Source organism: Haliaeetus albicilla, chromosome 3 (genome assembly GCF_947461875.1).
Source record: "Haliaeetus albicilla chromosome 3, bHalAlb1.1, whole genome shotgun sequence".
Taxonomy (NCBI): Eukaryota; Metazoa; Chordata; class Aves; order Accipitriformes; family Accipitridae; genus Haliaeetus; species Haliaeetus albicilla.
The window spans coordinates 64,646,710-64,666,003 of NC_091485.1; the positions used below are offsets into that span (position 1 = coordinate 64,646,710).

The following is a 19,294-nucleotide window of genomic DNA, read 5'->3' on the forward strand; positions in this document are numbered from 1 at the left end:
AGGGTCTGGCTGCATCTGGCTTTAATTTCTGAAAGCCCCAGCCACATAGCAGCTGTGTAATCCCATAAGCTTAGTATGTAAAAATCCAGCTCTTCCTTCTCTCGGACAGGGTCAAGAGCATGAACTGGAGGTAAACTATGGCTGAAAGCTGGGTGGTATTTCACGTGTACTTTATGTGCCGGTGCCCACATGAGGGGTAGGATGGTGGAGAACCAAGCTCAGTGTCTATGTGAGACACTGAAATGTCTATGAGAAGTCTTTCTGATCTTCCCCGGAGACTATGTCTCAAACCCTGTGCTAATTGTTTTCTTCTTGACCTGCTACGATTTCACTCCCATAGCTGCCTGGGGCTTGATAATCTTCTCCAGATCGCAGTGCTCTGCTTGGTTTTCTGTCACTGCCTCTGTGTGACCTGTCCTCTGCTGGGCAGAAACCTGCAGGGTCACACAAGGTGCCTGTGCTGAGCTGGAAACACGGGAATTGGTTATTTCTTCTGAGTCGAGTGGGCCCCTAAAATAAGGACCTCATTTCAAATAGCATTTGGCACGGCAGAATGTGTTTGTCGTCTCCAACGTGCGAGGTAGGGAGGAGCTATTTTCTCCCCGGCATGGAAAGGAAACAGGAGAACTGAGACACCAACGCCCACGTCTCTGAAGGTATTTAAGCACTCGCTAGGATCTGCACATCGTGGCCAAGGGGTTTGTTGATAGTCACAGGCGGTCTGGGACAGCAGGTGCCTAAACCCCGTGTTTCCAAAGCCCTAAGGTACAGGCCTTATCGCTGGGTCGGGTTTCTCAAAATCTCCTTGCAGGACCAATCCTAGGAAAGGGCTGATGCTGCGGGTGCCAGTTCCTCTGTTTATTTCCACGGTGCCTCGTCCCTGCAGACACTTTTCCACCCGGTGCCATGCGGGCGCCTCAGCAGAGGTGGCTCTCAGCGCCCAGCTCAGCTCGTCGCTCACGGGGGCCACAGAAGAACCACCTGTTGCTCTAAATCTGGCGGCGTTTCCTCGTCTCCCCTGCATCCCCATTTCAACTCCTGTAACTACATCTGTGTGACCTCTTCTCTCCTGCTATGTAGAAACTTGGGCAGTCACATGGGGACAAGCAGGGTCACTTGTACTCCCCTGACCCTGTAAATGTAGAAGGGTCAGTTTATTTCCAGAAAGTATGGTTTACATATGGTTTTCCTTTCATTATTTTAGATGTCAGCTAGAAGGGCTCTGCTTGCTCCCTTCAGCAACAGCAAGTAAATACCTGACCTGTTTAGAAAAACTTAACATTAGAGACCTGGAGAAATCTTTGGATGCAAGTTGCATGCTGAACTGTGTGTGACCCTCCGAAGAGAAACATTAGCTTAAAATATTAGTAAATGTTTTTTAGTGAAGATAAAAGAATATTAGAGAAAATATACAAGGCTTGAGGTCAAAGGTCCCCGTGCAGTCCATTTCCCATTGAAATCAAATGGCAAAAATGAAGAGGTCAGCACAAGTTTGCTTGAATTCGGATTGAGGAAAACAAGGAGAGCTCTTTGGTCACTCCAAGCAGTGCTATTATCGAGGCGATCTCGTCATAACAGACCGAGGCCAAGATTTTCAAAAGCAGTTAATTGGTTTGCTTGCCTCACTTGACGCATGCTGAGCGGAGCCGCTTTTGGGAAGGTGTGAGAGACAGTGGAGCACCAAGGAGCCCCATGCTAGTCCTGCGAGACTTAACCAGTGCCCCAAGGCTGCTTTGAAGCATTTGACCCATCTACTGTCAGACCAAACTCCAGAGGATAAACTAGGGAATTTTGACTTGGACAAGCGCAGATGAAGCATACGCTGTTGAGTCTCCTGGGCTGCCAGCTTGGGCATCTCCACTCTGTCCCTTTTTGTGCCGAGACAGGCACGCAGAGGCCAAAGAATGAAGATGCCTCATGTTAACTTTAAAATTTCAGGATGACTTGAGCTTACCAAGACAGGTGGTGAGTGCAGGGACCTAAGGAGTCATGCTTGGAAGACAAGGTTGAAGGACTCCTGCAGTTCACAAATGCTACTTGGGAACCGGATAGTCAAGTACTGCCAGTTCCTAGGATCAGCTTAAAGTTAATAGAGTGATGGCGGGTGCCCAAACATCCTTGCAATCCTGCATTTGCAGGCAGTTTTCATCACAGAACAGACAAAATAAAATGGTTTTTAAAAACAACACACCCTGCAGGTCTCTGTCCTTGCCACTGGGTATATGAAATTTAAAGTACAACCCCCCCCCCCTAACAAAAAAGGGAATGGAATCATATAACGTAATTGGAGAACCTTGAAAGTAGCAAGAATGTGTGAGACTCTGATGCATTTTTATCCTTCTAAAATAAAACAGATGCTGAGGGGAGGTTAAGAAGGCGTCTCAGAAAGGCTGGTGCAAAAGCACTGAAAGAACTGAAAAACTTGCTTTTTCCAAGAGAACAAGCAAAGACGTGGTCCTACAGACCTTGGGTGTAGAAATGCATGTTATGGGAATGCCATGTTTTGGCACGATCTGAAATTGCTGACTTGGGAATGAAATGAGTGCATGGAGTGCTCCATACATCATTACTCTGAATTTGAAAAAAAAATTTCAGATGACCTCAAAGGGATGATTTTCGTATCTTTGAGCTTACTTGGGAGATCGCCTCCAAGCAGAAAAGCCCTTGCTTAAGTAAAAGCATTAGTAGTCCATGGGCATGATGCACCTGCAAACCCTGCAACTGTTTGTGTCCTTTCAATGAGGCCTGTTCTCCCAGTGGGTCAATAACTTCATATTCAATCCATCCTTGATTTCTACGGAAAGCAGTGTACAAAACCACATTGTAGGAAAAGGAGGTGGGAGATAACTTCAGCCCTGTATTTTATAAAAGGCTTTTCTTAACACTGGTAGTCTCTAAAGGAGAATTTAGGTTTCTTTTTTTTTGAGGGGGTGGGGTGGGTAGCCTCAGTCAAAATCAGACCCATGTTCATTTTATAAGTTTTTGTACTTATCCAGCTGATTACTAGTTCATTTAAGATCATCATTATATTTATTTAAGAGCAGTGTTTCCATAGGTGTGGTGACTTCCTAAATAGCAAGTAGCTGCAGTGGAATTGTACAACAGCAGTTTTTGGCAATTCACAAAAGACAGCTTTTTTCAGGCTTTAGTGGATTCATTCGCAATGCCCTTGTGGGGTTGGTATCATCCTTATTTTAATGATGTGGTAATGGAGACATAAAAGAAATAACTTTTTACCCACAATCACTGAGTAAGTCCCATCTTTCTCACTTGACTGATGATGCCATATAACTCTGGTGCTGATACACATTGGCAAACTAACTGTTATGTCCACCATTAGTGATAACAAAGAGTAAAGTATGAAGTAAGGCAAGAAATGACGAACAGAAAGTCCCCTGTAAAGAAGGGGCTTGTTTCCGCGTGGGTGCACATCTGATTTGTCCCTCCCAGTTTCCCCCATCGAATGCACTCACACGGGTGCCAAGGGAATCCCACCTGTGTGCCAGGCAGGGAGCTCAAACTCTGGCTCCACAGGGATGCTTTGTACTGTCCTGAAAGCATAACTTAATCCTGTGAGTGGATAAAAAGCAAAGTAGTGAGGATAATGCACTCAAGTTTCTCGCTCCTTTGACTCCATCCCTGTCTTGGACAAACTTCCTCTTGTCTCCAAGGAGTTAACTGAGTACAGATCTCAGTATTCGCCTCCCTAGAGTTTATTATGAATTTATTAAAAAAAATCCAATCCCTTCAGCTATGAAAATTACCCTCATTTGTCTATAAATAGGCTTAACCTCTTAAACTGTGTCAGATGCTGCTGATTCACCAATCTGATCTAGATCTTCAGATGTTCTCTGCTTCTACAGCTCCAGGGCAAATGACTCATGCTGTTTGCAAGTGCCATATCCCGCTGAGCCTGGCAGTACCACTATTCTGCTAGCAGTGTGTCTGCAGATTTCTACTAAAACCTGGGCAGGGATTTTCTCCTGATCAAGCTGAGCTCACCAACATACTGCGGCCACAAAGCTGTATGTTGTATTTACATGAAAATCCATGTATTTGCATTATTCCAGCCACAAATCAGCAGAGAATAATATATTCTAGAATCAAACAAATATGATAAAGGCAAAACCCTACTGATCCATGTAATCATTTCCGCAGCTGCATTTCCCTTCCCTGGTGACAGTCCTAGGGAGGTTGGTCTGCATTAACTATCACCTTATCTTTGAAATCGCTTTGGAAATGTGAAGGAGAAATGCCAAAGTATTTTCAGTCAATCTAAATGGTTTTTATAGTTTGTTCCTGGAAATCAGAGAGCCCTGAGCTGTCTGAATGTTTTCTCCTTACTCTATAAAGCATTTGTTTTTAAAAGCAGAAGGGATTCTTTCCCAGTTGTGTGCCTATTCCTAGGGTTGTCCCAAACCTTCTGCTACCTTTCCTGGGGAAGGGAAAAAAATCTAGATGTTGAAAACTAGGGAAAAAACTCTTCTCCTAGGTATGTTTTAGGGTAATGATGCCCTTCTGGCTATGGGGCACCCGGGGACAGAAGAGGTTGGTGTTAGACAGCGAATGCCCATCTGTCACGTGTTGCCTGAGTTTCCAGGAAGCCCTGGGCCTTGTCACTTGTTTGATTGCACTTGTGTGCTGATCTGTGGGATGGGCTGTGGACCAGGGAGCCACAGGGAAGAGCTGACTTTTTTTGAGTTCTACTTCCGTTATCCAGGTTATGGCATAAGGTGTTGCTCTTGCCTAACAAATGATCTGGATGCTTTGAAGCTTCAGCTGATGATGCTCTGAGGGTCATCTGTGCCCTCTGCTTTGAATCGCTCGTCAGTTCTTTGGAGCTTCTTTCCCTGAGTCTTGCCGTTTTTCTCTTGACAAAATGTCCAGAGCCCCCTGTGCCTGCAGAAAAAACAGATTCTATTTACTGATATTTGTTCCAAGTTATAATGAGCAGAAAGACAACTCTTGTAGGCTCTAAACAGGATCCCTCAGCTGGAAGCCTTCAGGGCTTCAGACAGCACCTCCCAAGCCCAAAGACTGCCTTCTTTTAAAAAGGTCTGAATTATCCATTAAATATCACAGTGTCTTGAAGAATGTCCATAGGACCTCTCTGCTTTCCTCCTTGGTCAAGCCTTGAGCTGGTGCCCAGTTAAGCTGCTGGAGTCTTCTCCTTAAGATGCCATGGCTATGTACGCATTGCTTGCACAAGCATGGGTTAGCTCACACCATGGGTTGGGGGAATTTGGAATCCTATTAATGGCTAATTCAGGTGCAAGCTCCACTGCAAGGTGGTTCCAGAGCTCAAACGTGGCCTGAAGCATATGGAGGCACCACGGACACAGCCTAGGTGATGAGGAGCCTTTCCATGCTTTTGCACAGGATGAACTCCAGGTCAACACCTTGGGGAGGAATTGTCCTCTCCTATTGGCTTCCTATCTGTGAACTTCAGTGCATAGCAGGGGAGTCTCCTCCGGTGGCTCATGCCTTTGTGTGTCTCAAAGGCATGCTATCCTGCCAGGCAGCAGTGGGCAATAGCCGTGCACGCCCTGACCCCCTGGGCTGGCTTCCCACATCACACTTGCTAACGGTCCTCCTGCCAGAGGCAAAGTTTTCTTGACATGGGCCATATTCTGCAGTGCTCAGGTTGTCTCTAAGAGTAACAGCCCTACCAGGGGAACAGATAAACAAAACAATGTTTGAGTCTCTGGTACTCTTTAATGTCATTTTCAGGGAAATACATGTGTCATAACAACATAAAACAGGCATAGTTCCCTTGCTTTCAATCTGCCTGGTGCCAGCGTCCATGTCATTTCAGCATCAAAACAGATCCAGCAAGTTTGTGGTAACTTTGCTCTCCCAAGAGCTGCCTCTTTTGCCCCCTTGGTTTGTACTTGTCTCTTGTCTTCCAGCAGTCTTCCTCACCCCTGTCAGGGGATGTCACATACTGTTATGGTTAACATCTAATTTTCACTGGAAGCCCTTGTGAATTGGGCCCTTATCTCCACATACCATGCACATCAAAATGGTTTAATCAACCCTATTAGTTCCAGGGCTTGCTGCTGATCTGGATAAAACGCTGCACTTTCCCAGCACTGAAGCTTTGTAGCCAAGTTTCACATTGCAGCACCCTCCGTGCAGTTTGCTCTTTGCTTCTCAGGGCTGGACACATGCTCCTGCAGTCCCCCAGCTCTCACAGAGAGGTGTCAGGGCTCTGTTCTAAGGCTCAGATTGGTTTTGGCTGATTTGCCAGACCAGGAGCAAATTTGTACTTGAAATTTGAAAATTTGGACTTGAGAGTCCTTGGTGTCACTTCCTGGTGCTCTGGGCAGTCATTACCACCTCCAAACGTGGGTGCAGGACACCTGCAGAGCACATCTGCCCAGTTGTTTGGCCTGAGAAAGTGTCCAAGAGCAAGGAGAAACCGCAGTGACATGCCAAGACCAGGGCAAAACTCAAGGGATGTCATTATGGCTGTGACACTGGGGGACCTGAGGAAGGGGACATGCCTTTGCCCTTGTCCTAGCACACTTGCTTTAGGGAGGGATGGTGGGACATGGCTTATTCATCAGAAGACACAGCCTGATTGAGAAACAAACTTCAGAGGACTAGATATGGGAGGATTAGATATAGGAGGATGGTGTATAGACATCTTCATGACCAGATGAAGAAGTGGAGCAGATACTGCCACCTTTTCCCACCTCCAGTGGTATTTTACCCCATGGCTCACCCCCAGCTTAAAGCCAAATGTCTCCAACAGCTGTGGGGATGCCTCGTGTTTAAAGCAGCCACGAGGCATCCACCTCACAGTCCGGGGCTGCTTGAGACGTGCTGGTCCTTGCTTTTCTCAGAAGGGGTTCTTGCAACATGAAAGAAGTGCAGGCAAACAAAGAGCCCCAGGGGGAGAAGTGACAAGCGGCAGCTGGAGCCGGCGGGTGACTGCCCGAGTGACAGAGCAGTTGGGCTCCTCGCTACTCTGCTACTATTTTGGAAACTTCAATAAACAGAAGAGGCCAGATCAATATCTCAGTTCTCCAGCACAAAACCTGAGGAGCCCTGTTGACTTCGGTGGCAACAGCAGCCTGAGACACCAGTTTCTCCATATGTGCTGTGCTTCGTTTTGACCCCAGGCAAACTCATCAGAAACAGCCGCTGAAAACGTTATTAGCAGTCCACAGATTAGCAGGTCTCAGCTCCTTTGCTGGTGCAAGCTTGCATCAAGGAATTCATGCTCATTTGTGCCATGGAGAATATGACTGTTTAACTTCTGTGTGGGAGCTTTCAAGCAGCTGGAAAGAAACTATGGATGTTTATATTTTTAAAAAGGGATTGTTTTTGCCGCTGTCAATTATTAATGGCTCTCAGGTCAGGCTAAGGAACAATGCCAGGGATAAATTACCCTGTACGCTATTCATATATGCTCTCCCCAATTGTTTCCTTCTCAGCTAGAGGATTCACCTCGCAGTGAACTCCTTGGCGTTTGGAAAAAAAGGACTGACGAAGCAATGAACTTGGAGTGCCCATTTATTTATGCATTGATATCTTTCCTACTTTGTCAGGTGTGTTTAATCAAAAAGAAGCAGGAAGTGCATTATAATTATAAACATATTACTGTGCAAGAAAAAGGCTGCCCTTGGAAAGAATTGTATTGTTTGATAAACAGTTACAGTGAAAAAGCACGGGCTTAACCTATGAAGATCTTTGCTAAGATCAAAGCAAAGCTGCCTGCCACCACAGGCTGCCTGTGCAGCAGGATTCAGCTCTGAGTTTGCAGCAAGGGAAGTGGAAGAAAGTTAAAAAGAAAATGCAACCTCCTCCCTTCCTTTTTTTTTTTTGCCTGAAACTTTTCCCCTAGTATAAAAAATGACTCAAACATTAAATATTTGCTGTTAAAATTAATAGAATTAGTGATGAACCCAGCTGAGAACACAATAATTAGGGCCCGCTCCAAAGCCCCTTGCTGAAGCCCATGGAGAGACTTATTGTTTTCAACGGGATCTGGCTCGAGGTCCTGGTGAGCCAAAGCAAAGATGAAGTTACGGCATAACCCTGGGAGATCCTGGATCTCCCGCAGTCTTTCCATGTGACCTTGCCCAAACTTGCAAGCATTCATTAATCCCAAGCGCAGCCGAACCCAAGTCAGTAATCTGCTGCTGCTGTGAAAAGCAAAAGTCCTTCTGGGCGGTGAGACCGGGAGTGCTGTAGGTAAGACACAGAAGGGGTTTATTGCCCTTCTTAGTACTGTGGAGCTGAGCCACGGCCCTGCACTTAAATTAAAAAAAAATGGAAATTGTCCAGAGGAGAGCAGCAAAAATGATCAGAGGTCTAGAAAACATGACTTATGAGGAAAGATTGAAAGGGCTGGGTTTGTTTAGTCTACAGAATTTGAAACATCCTAATAAACTTTAAAGATATAAAAAAAATATGGTATCAAAAAGGGTAATTGATTGCCCTTTATCTCTGTGGGGATGGCAGAAGTTACAGCAAAGATTTGTGCTAGACAGTATTAAAAGCTGTGAGGTTAATAACACACTCAAGTACGTTACTTAGGGAGGTAGCAGAGTGTCTCTCATGGGAGATTTTCAATGTGTTGGACAAGTACCTGCCATGAAGGACTGGGTAACTCACTGTTCCATGGAGCAGGCTGCTTTCAGCCATGTGGTCCTATGGTTTCCACAATCTAGTGACTGTCTCGGGACACCCAGGAATGGGACCTTGGAGGTGATGAGCCTTCACAGCACTCCCTGATTTGAAAAAAAGCGGCAGGTGCTCAGCCCTTCTAAAAGTTGACCCCCAAGTCAATGACCCTTTCTTAAAAGTCTCTTTTCCTTGGCTTCCATGGTTATTAAATAAAGATCAACAAATTCCCACCTCTTCATGAGGCTGTCATTGTATTTGTGAAGTACCTTGCTGCTCTCCCATGGGGGATTCCCACCTAAGTGAGCACTCAAATACTTGAATATCAAGATTATGAGACCTCTGGAAAACCATGTGATGACTCAGAAAGTGTTCCTGGTAGTGGTGGCCTTGCAGATCCTGCTCAGGAAAGTCTCTTCCTGACACTGGAGAAAGGGGTACCTTGGTCAACCTTTGCTAAAAGTGCTTTCACTGATAGTACCACTGGGCACGACAATTGCAAAGCACTTGGGATGGTACTAGGTATTGCTGTAGGTGGGCCAGATGGTGGCCAGCACCTGATTATAAAGGCAGCATCCCTTCTCCCCAGAGCGTCTGCCCTGGGGCTGCATATCCCCTGCCCTGAAGCTGCGTGTGCTGCTGCCTCCCTATGACCAAGTGACTCTGCCGGCTCTTGTCTGCCTTGGTAAGGCTCAACACTGCTTTCTGATTTCAACCCTTTTTGCAAAGAGCCCCAAGAGCTTTGATCAGAGTTTGCATCAAAGCCAATTGACCACAAGACGGAAGTCTATCAGAAACCAGGCTTTGTATTTACTGCCCAGCAAACCCAAATTCCTTAAATTATGGGCACGAGGTAAGGAGTTTGTGAAAGGAAGGAGCACAGGGTTGCAGACAGAGCAGAGCTGGCCATAGCCCTTGGCATCTCCAAGGGCTTGGGGGGTGATGTGAGGGCTCGCCAAGGACCAGTGGAAGGATGCTGTGCTCAATGCTGCTGTGACTGTGCCTCTTCTTTGCACTCCCCATTTCCTGCCTAGCTACAGCTGTGCAAGGTACTATTTGGTCCCTGCATGAATGCTGAGAAAATCACTAGTTATATGATATGGGAATTCGAAAAATCTGTTTGCTTCCAAGCATAAACCAATGACTGTGGCAATGGTTTGCAAACATGGGGTTATGGCCCCAAGTCAGCTTTTTTTTCCTCGGTTCTGGGTACAGTCACGAGCCTGGCAGGAATCCGTGTCAGCTAAAATGCATGGCAGCAATTGGCGTCTCCTGGAGTTTTGGAGCTGAGTGGGGTCACAACAGGAAGGAGTTTGGGAAGGCGGCACTGCGGGTTTAGGAATAAACATCTCCCTGGGGCAGACTTTCCATAATTGGCCATGACAAGGCTTCTTTCTCCAGAGAGCTGGAGCTGGCCTGTGAGGAAGCAGAATGAATCACTGCTCTGGTCCAATTTGGCAAGTGCTGTGATTTAGCCCTGCTTTGCACGGAGAGGAGATGATGATATAGACTGAAAGACAGAGGAGAAACATAGCCAAAGGCTTCTGAGCTGGGAGATGAGTTTGGGTTCCCACTCATTTTTTGCAGGTTTACTCAGATCCTTAGAAGGAAACCCTGGCAAAAACTGCTGGTACAAAACCAAATCCCTTTATCAACAATGCAGAGGGAACAATGGGGACTCCTGAACACAAAGCTCATACAAACAATAACAACCATTTTATTTTGCATTGTTAAAACAGCAGTTGATACACAATTCTTCTTTCTAGCCCCCCACCTCGTTAACTATTTCTGTCGCTCTTCCACTCCCAGATACAGGCTTATGGGAGGGGATCTTAGCAGTTGGAGATGGTGTCCTCCAACATGGTGGTGACCATATGGCTGTGCAGCCTTCTGTGAAGAGGAGGGTTGAGCGTGGTTTCCTCATGCCACCCCGTACCCTCAGAAATATCCCACTTTCTTTCAAATATGAGGAAAAAGGGGTGTTGTTTCTGCCATCCTTTCTATGGATGATGGTCGTCAGTGCTATCTTTAAAGATTGCTCTCTCAGCAATCTTACCAAGCCTGGTGACCTGACAGCAGTTCACAGCCTGTTCAGTATCTGATGATTAATCCCCTCCCTTTAAAAATATGCACTTAGTGGCAGAACCCCACAAAAATATTGGTGGAGCCAGAGCTGCTTTGCCAAGTGGCAGACTTAGACTTGCTCTTCTTGGAAAGCTGGTTTCCTGTCACTGGCTTTCTCTCATCGTTGTTTTCCAGTGGTTTGGAGAGAGGAGAAAGGGGAAAAAAAATTTTTCCTCACAAGTACCTTTTCTCTTTTACATCCCTTTTCCTCCATGTGTCGCCTCTGCTATTCCAGATTTCAGGAATTCCATCAGCCAAAGGCCTTCCTAACTAACCCCACTGCTATCCCTGATGCAAAAGGAGAAGCAAGCTCCCTGCAAAACAAGATCCCTCAAAAAAGAAGGTGCAGACAATCTTCATTTCCATCCCACATTCTCCTGCTCCTTTGGAGAGCAGGCAGATGGAACAATAATCTTCCCTGCACTGTGAAAGAGTGGCAGCTCAGAAAAGTCAAATCTGCATCTTGTCGCAATGTGAGAATTCAGATCAAAGCATCAGGCTTTTCCTAATTTCTAATTTGATGTTAGCAACATTAAAATTTTATTTCTTGTGAGATGACTGCCATAGCTAATGCAGGCAGCTGCTGCTGGGCTGGCTGCAAGACTAGAGCTTGGGGATTCCTATTCTAAATGCTCCCACTGCTCAAAATGGAAAGCTTGGTCAGCACCGAGCAGCAAAGGGCCATGGCATGCAACTGAGTTAGCATGCTAACAAATGCAGGTTACCCAGACCTTACTTTCCCTGGAGATACCAGCATTCCTATTCACCGTTCATTTTAAAGTCCGTACCAGGCCAAATCCTGCACCAGGTTCTTACCAAGTATCTTTTTCCTGTTTTCTGCTGAGACTCTGGGTAAGGCCTCTGGGCTGGGCTTAGCAGCACCACATGCAATACTGGTCAGCTGAATACGGCACAAGCACAAAGCTCATGACCTTTCTGGCAGAGCGTTTGGGGAATGTCTAACGCTGCTGGTGCCTTCAAGGTCAAGAGTTTGTGGGACCGCATGAGGATTCCCCATGTGCTCTCTGCAGAGCAAGGTGGGTCCTTTCTGGGAAGGAAAGCACAAAACGTCCTGGGAAGTACCGAAGGTCATTTAGAGAAGGTTAGAACAAGGGACACACTGGAGTGTAAGGCACCCATGGTCAAAAAGTTTGTGTGGCAGTTTTCCCCTTGGTGTCCATGTGTCAGTCTCTGGATCATAGCAGTCCAGGGAATCCAAGTCCTCAATGACATTGTCCACGGTGAGACATCGTCCTCCTGTGACATACAGCTTGTTCTTGATGACAGTGGCCCCGTGATGCATTCGTCTGTCCCTCATGTCTGCACATTTAACAAACTTGTTGCCTTTTGTATCATAAGCAATTATTCTCCGGGTGTACCCTAAATGCAAAGCCAAAGGTGGAAGAGACAGATGGGAATTAGAGCTTATGGACAGCAGAAGGAATAATACATTTCCTGCTAGTCTTCAATAAAACCTATTATACTGGTACATAATTTGGCAGAATTAAGATATCTAAGCTGGGAAGTGATGATGGGTCACAAGAATGCCTGCCTATCTTCCCTTCCTGTTTGTCCTCACCCTGTCTCATAGCACCTTGGCAGCCAAGGCTCAACGAGCACCATAAAACCCATCAGATCAGGCAAGCAACCTGTCAAACACAGTTGGAGCTTGCAGTTTTCTGCATGTGCCTTCAAACATCCCAAAGTATTTCTTTTCACCCTACAGACTCCTGGAGTTTCACTCGGAAATACAGAAACCAATGCCACATGGGAAGGGAGCAGCAATGCCTTGTTGGGTTGAAGTCATAGCTGTCTACTGAATGGAGCTGGGTACTCAACAGCACAGTGCCACCGGTGCTCGCTCCACTCCCAAAGCCCTCGGCGCTGCGTCCGTGCTGGCCACCATGCCAGTGACCCAATGGACAGCTCTTCCACTGAGGGGTGATGTAACCTTACATCTGCTGAGAGGTGAGGGCTGGTACCAGGGCCATTGCCCTGGAGCAATGGAGGTTTGGAAGCTTGGTACCCAGCAGTGCCTTGCCCATGTATCTCTGTAGATTATCAAGAGTGCCCATGGCAAACAAACTGCTTTGGGCCACGTTTTGCAGGCCTTGAAGCCACTTTCCCTAACAAAAATCAAGGCCTGTCTTGCTTAGGCCAACCCACTCCCCTTTGCTATGATGCGTCCAGTCATGCAAAAAGGACCTGAAATGTGATGAAAGCTATTTTTAAGAGAAAATATTATTTTTGTAGGTTTTACTGTTTTTACTGTTGTTGATAAACTAAAAGTGTTTGGCCAATATTTTGGCATGGAAGCTGGTAAATAAAACCTGACCATGATGAATCTCTCTACTTTCAAGCAAAATGAAAGATGTTTAAAGCTAATATGAATTTCTGTGGCTTTTGTTAGATAAGTAAAAAATAAATTGAGAACTTAAGCTCAGCAGCAGCAGACTTGGGTCGATACAGGCCCTTCCGATTAATGCATTTGAAGATAAGAGAGTTGAAAATACTGTATTTTGGGCACTGTGGTCTGAAGTCAGGGTAATCTGCCACACAGGAGCCTGATAGTCTTGGACCTTTTGACTCAGCTTTCCCCTATTCTCACTGCAAAGGGTAGCAGTGGCCTCCAGCTGAGAGATGACACCACGTTTGAGTCCTGTGTGATTTGGGTTCAGTCCCCTGCTCTGCTAAAGCTTCCTTATGTCTCATTTTCCCTTAAATAATCTAACACGTGCTTCCTCATGCCAGCCTGTGATCAGGTGAGCTGCATTAAGGACTGTAGAGTGCCCAACTACCAATGACACGTAACCCATCAAAGTGCCATGGGCAGAGGTTGAAAAAGACACTGAGAAGTTTCCCCTCTCCGAGTGTTTCATGCCCCTCTCAGGACATTTCACAGTTACCCCCAGGAGGCAGCTACAGGACCAATAGACCCCTCATAGCCCTGTAGCCACCCATCCCTACAAGCTGTCCATGGCCTTGTGGTAACTGTGTTCTCCACCCTTCCAAGAAGAGCAGTCAGGAAGTGCCAGACTGTGAGTCAGCAGGAGAGGAGCAGGACCCCCATGCCTTTGGCTTCCTCCCTTCTTCTCTGGAGCACTAATTTGCATTGGCTTTTCCCCAGTTTCCCCCCACCCAGGTCCTGCTACTTGGAGTAAGAAGGTGCCTTGTGGAGAACTCGTCCCAACTTCCATGGCCATGAGACCCCATGAGAGATGTGTATGGAGGGTGGACACACTCCTCCTCTCCTTCCCAAGCTCCATGTGCTTTTTGAGGGAGCATCCCAAGCAGGAAGGGTGCGAAATCCTGTAGGTGCTGGGCAGGGGGAGACGGGCAGGGAGGGTGAAAGAGAGCCCTTACCACCAACGATGATAATCTGGTCTCCAATCACGACAGCTGGTGCACAGACATTCTTCACCACTCTGGTCTCCATACGAAACCACGTATTCCTGGACACATGGTAAACCTGACAAATAAATAAGATCCACACACAGCTGTTTATGTTGCTTTTTAACTGGCAATTGTAATTATAGAGGAACTCATGGTCTTTATTTTGTCCTAATGAATACAATCCTCTGGCTTGAACTGCTGGAAATCTGGGAATTTACCCACTTTTTTTCCTAATATGTCCCCTTGGACAGCGTTCTACTTCTCCAGGCTTGTCTGCTCAGGAGATGCTAGCACATGCAGTAAGGCAGAGTGTATCATCTGCCATATGCAAGCTTCTTGGCTGTAAATCTTTGCATGGCCATTAAATCACTGTAACTCTTGGACAATGCTCTCCCAAAGTGCAAGCCGTTTCATTTTATTTTCCAGTTATTCTGTGTATTCCTGCCTTAGCCTTCACAATTTCCTGGGCAAACAAACCTCAACTTCACCTAGCTCTGCTGGCAGCCACCGTGTTTGCCCAGCTGCTATATTTGTGCTGGTGGCTGGTATGCACTCAGATTGGCAAATGGACTTGTTAATGGGACTTAGAGTAGTATCCAAGTCATCAATTTATGGGAGTAGAGTAGTATCCAAGTTATCAATTTATGGGAGAAAAAGAGCTGTTGCCAGATGATGATCATTCAGCCATCTGTATCTGGGCGATGCAAACTTTTATGTCACGTCATCCGCTTCTTAATATAGCAAATATCTCCAGGACATCTCCCCACTAACTGATAAATACATTTCCTTCCCCATCATAATCAAGTAGCATTATCACCGTAAAGAAGTATTGCTCATATGCTAGCTGCTATCTTAGCCTTTAATGATCCTTAGTTAAAACACCTAAACCAGTGAAAAACACTCATAGGGAAAGTAACACTATGATGTTGCTAAAGCATCAAATCAGATAAGAAAGGATTTCATGTATTTTTTCCTCCTAATAGAGTGTAATTGCTGAAAGCAGGCAGAAAGCCAGCAACATGTGGCAGGAGCCACATTTTTAACACAACTGTTTATACGAAATAACTGTCAGTTTAAGTCCTGGCCCCTTGATGAGTGAGAATCTAATCGCTCTAATTATCGTGAATCTTTGCTTTTGCTGCAAGCGAGCAGGTGTGCGGCTGAGACCCAGCTTGGCCGCCAAGTGGAAAGCACTGATTTTGGTGAGATTGGCTACGAGCATGAAGCCAGGCAGGGGGGTCAGCTGCTGCCTGCCATAGCATCACCTGCAGCAGCCCTGGCCCCAGTGCCCACCAGTGGCAGAGCTGACTGACACCTAAAGAAGTACCTCAGGGCTTGTGCCTGAAAAACACTCCAGGGGGAAAATGAAAGAGTTGCAATGCTCCTTGCAGACAAGACTTCTCTGAAGCCGTGTGTCAACTCAACTTGCCTCTCGCTGCAACTCACAATAAAGGTTTTTTTGGGGGGGGTGATTTCCTCAGGAGGCTGGTGAACTGCTGAATATCTTAGATGAAACTGCCTATAACAAGCAGGACTGACCATTACCTGGATCAGCCGGACAGGGTTTTGCATAATGTCTTCTCCCCCAAAGAGGTAGACCCTCTGATCTTTGGCAGCAACAGCAGGGTGAAGGACGGCAACAGGCATGTTTGCCATGCTCTCGCAGGTGTTGTAGACGCTATCATATCTTTCCACAGAATTCAGGATTTCCTGGTTTTCACCGATTCCACCAAATGATAAAATGTAATTTTTGTATGCCAAGCTTCTGTGGGAGTAACGTGGAACTAACATGTGCTCAACCAACCTCCACTGATTGAGTTTGAGGGAGTAAATGTAAATATTATCACTGACCGGGCTTTTCTTATTGCTAACAGGCATCCCTCCCAGCACATAAATATTGCTGTGTAAGCTCACTGCAGAGGCTTTGTACAGGCGCATGGGAAGTTTGGCCAGGCTTAGCCATTGGTTTGTCTTGTCATCATAGAGCAGGACGTCTCTCGTCGTCTGCTGGCTGTCCTTCCTGCCACCAATGACTATGAGGAACTCTTGGTTGGAGTACCTGCGAGGAACATGCTGCATGGGCTTGATGTCAGGCGTGTTGGTGCTGTACAAGGAAAACATATGTCTCCGGGCTGACTCAAGTATGCTCCTGCAAGTGGGTGAGGACTGAACGAGGGAGTCATTGGCAATGAAGTGGAAGAGGAAAGTTGGATGGACGTACTGAAGCCGGACCTTCTTGAACAACTCTTGGATGTAGCCTTGTCTCGCCTGGAGGTCATGCCGGATCCAGACCATCAGTGCCTCAAAGACCTGCTCCTCCTCCCCACAGAGCTCATCGTCCCCAAGGTAATCGATGAGCTCCAAGGGACAAAGGTCCTTCAGGTCGTCAGAAGAGGCCACCTCAGGAAAGCATTTCAAAGCCATAGCCTTGGCTTTCTTATTCAGGCTTTGGCAGTTCAAGACTTTCGCCAGTCTAATCATGCTCAGACAGTTGTCAGGAGTCAGCTTGTCTTGGAGGTAGGCAGAGCAGGCCTCAAACAGCTTAGCGTACTGCAGCATGGAGGCCGTCTCCAACAGGCACAGGACATTCTCAGCGGATATAAGAATCTCCCCTGTGTAAACGTAAAGGATAATCTGATCCAAAATCTCGGCGTCGATGCCCTTCAGGATGACTTTAGCCTGGCGACTCTCTCTGAAGTTGTTACAGAACATCGCCTTGAAGTATGGACTGCTGGAAGCCAGCACATTTCGGTGGCAGGGGATTTCGAAGCCCCTGGAGCAGAGGGTAACATCAGTCAGCATCCCACTCTGCCGCAGAGCATTCAGCTGCCTCAGCAGTTCGGAGGAGAAGTCCTGGTCTTTGAAGAGAAACTCCTCAGCGGATCCCTCCTCCATAGCAGAATAGGAGAGAGATGAATTCTGGACTTGGCAGAAAAAACCAAATTCTTAGCAGCTTTTATTGAAATATCCAGCTCCAAGGGAACAAATCAGGACTTTGATGTTGCTCTAAATATCCGTTCACTGTTAACGCATAAAAATGGAACATGGGTTAAGCACAGTGGGAAAATAATAAAGAAGCTAAAAGGTCGCTAAGACCCTTTAAAATTTTCATAAAGTTATCAGATAGGTTGCAGCTCTGAGGTCAGCACTGCCTGTGTCCCTGGCAAGAAGCAAAAGCACTGAAGTTATCTCACTGATTTGGGATGAAAGCTGGACAGCTGAAGCAATTGGTTTGTTCATTTTAATCACTTTGAATAAATGCACTTAGACATTTATTCACTATTTTAAAGTATTAGCAGTTTAGTAGCTTGCGCCTCTTTCCCCTAGAGTTAGTCACTCCCAAAGAATGTAAATCTGGCGGAGCTGAACTCTGCAGCAGGGCAAACGAAACCCTAGAGACTGGGAATCTGCATTAAAACGGTTATTTATTAACTCTGCTTAGCTGTGGTTTTTTTATGTTAATCAGACACACAATGACTAAATTAAGTGCCAGGCAGAACAATATGATGAGTATCTATTGGCATGGCTAACTGCTCAACCTGCAGTGAAACGGTAGGGTAGAAACGTTTACCTTCTGTTGTCCTTCACTGCATGCACTTACTCTCTGTCGTTTATTCTCTGCTGAGATTTTCCACAGCTAGAGCCTGGATAAAAACCTATAAACCCACAGGACGTTTCTTTCAGTAGGTAAGTGATTCATAGAGGGTGATTTCTGGACGTGTTTATTCTGAAGTCACTTTTGCCTCTTTCGGGAGCTGTGCGCAGGAGCGGCGAGGCAGTGGGGCATTGTATACATTCCAGCGCTAAGAATAGGAGCACACAGGCTTCTCACTGTTATCACATGTGACGCCGCCGCTGCCTTTTGCAATGACCTGGCCGGTACTGAGCATGCCCGAGTGGTGTTTTTCTGGCAAATGCTTACATATAATAAATAGACACGGAGAGGAAAGTTCACTTATAAAAGTCCTGGCCGCCTGTTTGGAAACAGCAGCAGGACCCTGTCCTAAAAGTGCCTGGGAACTCTAGAAGCCTGTAAACAGTCTGCAACGCCTCGCGCTAGGTAATGCACCGTCACCCTAGTTTCATGGAGAAAGAGGGAGAGAGAAGGGCTTCCAGGGACCCCGGTGGGATGGACCGTGTCTCCACCTTATGGAGAGATCTGGGGAGTGTCAGCCCATTGCAATCCGGTGGGAGATGCTGATGCACCACGACTCCTGCGTCCAGGGCTGCCCCAAGGTGGGCAGGGAGAGCCCAGCTACCTCTGCCAAGCGGAGAGTGAAGTTCACTCTTGGAGCAGCTTATCTTTATGATGCTGCTTGATATTTCACATAGAAAATATCGGGTTGTGGCCTTTTGTGTAAGCATCTCAGCTCTCTGAAACCCTTAGCAAAGAACTTCTCAAGCAGGTGGCTCGAGGAAGCTCGGTGTTATGGGTAGGAGGACTGGAGCAGGTTGCTGAAGTGAGTGCAGGAAGCTGGAAACCAGGGTCCCAGGGTGGCACTTAGCTCCCCAGGGCAGACACCTCGATGGGGTCCCTAACTGCAGATGCCTGCACACGAACAAGGTGCCTGAGCTCCTTTTGCAGCCAGTGAGGTCTAGTCAATACAACCAAGTCTGCTGAGTTATTCAGGTCACCGGTAGGTACCACCTATATTTGGGCAGGTGAACAGTCCTCCAGGCACTGCTAGGTCTCCACAGGTTCTCAGCTGCCTCAATCACATGTAGGTGTCCCTATTTAACACTCCCATGTAGCTATCTGTGATGATGAGCCTAAATCCATCCCCAGGGCTGGGATCAGTCAAGTGCCTTGTGCCAGCAGAAGATCCTCCACAACCCCAGCTGGTCCCCAGCTGGGGTCTCCAGCAGGTCCAGTGTGATGTGTCCCAGCTCTGTGCTAATTTCCTGGGTTTTTCAAGAAAAATGGCATTGGCTGCCCATGCCTGGGTAACTGGATTGGGCCCCCTCATCTGTGCTGAAGTTCCTCCCTTTTTTCTGGGATAGGACTGAATCCAAAATGCCATTTCTAAGCATCACTACCACAGGGAAACACAGAGGTTAAAGCAAAACTCCTTCCCATTTTCAAAGCCAAGGCTCACGGGTGAGTCATGTCTGTGTCTAGTCACAGCGAGGCAGATGAGCGAAA

General features: G+C 46.7%; 1 protein-coding gene across 1 annotated transcript; it reads right to left on the reverse strand.

Annotated features, from left to right (window-relative positions):
• Positions 1–10,328: 10,328 nt before the first annotated feature.
• On the reverse strand, positions 10,329–17,920 carry KLHL38 (kelch like family member 38). Its single transcript, XM_009923365.2, has 4 exons — positions 17,723–17,920; positions 15,697–17,172; positions 14,122–14,227; positions 10,329–12,138 (listed from the first exon to the last, which is right to left on the reverse strand). Exons 2-4 carry the CDS (start codon positions 17,044–17,046, stop codon positions 11,852–11,854), a joined length of 1,743 nt encoding a protein of 580 aa, XP_009921667.1. The 5' UTR covers positions 17,047–17,172; positions 17,723–17,920; the 3' UTR covers positions 10,329–11,851.
• Between the last annotated feature and the right edge of the window lie 1,374 nt (positions 17,921–19,294).

Coding starts and splice junctions, on each gene's coding strand:
- KLHL38 (XM_009923365.2), bottom strand. CDS start 17,046: ATGGAGGAGGGATCCGCTGAGGAGTTTCTCTTCAAAGACCAGGACTTC. Junction 14,228..15,696: donor ACCCTGTCCGGCTGATCCAG/GTAATGGTCAGT, acceptor TTTATTTGTCAG/GTTTACCATGTGTCCAGGAA. Junction 12,139..14,121: donor CCAGATTATCATCGTTGGTG/GTAAGGGCTCTC, acceptor CTTTGCATTTAG/GGTACACCCGGAGAATAATT.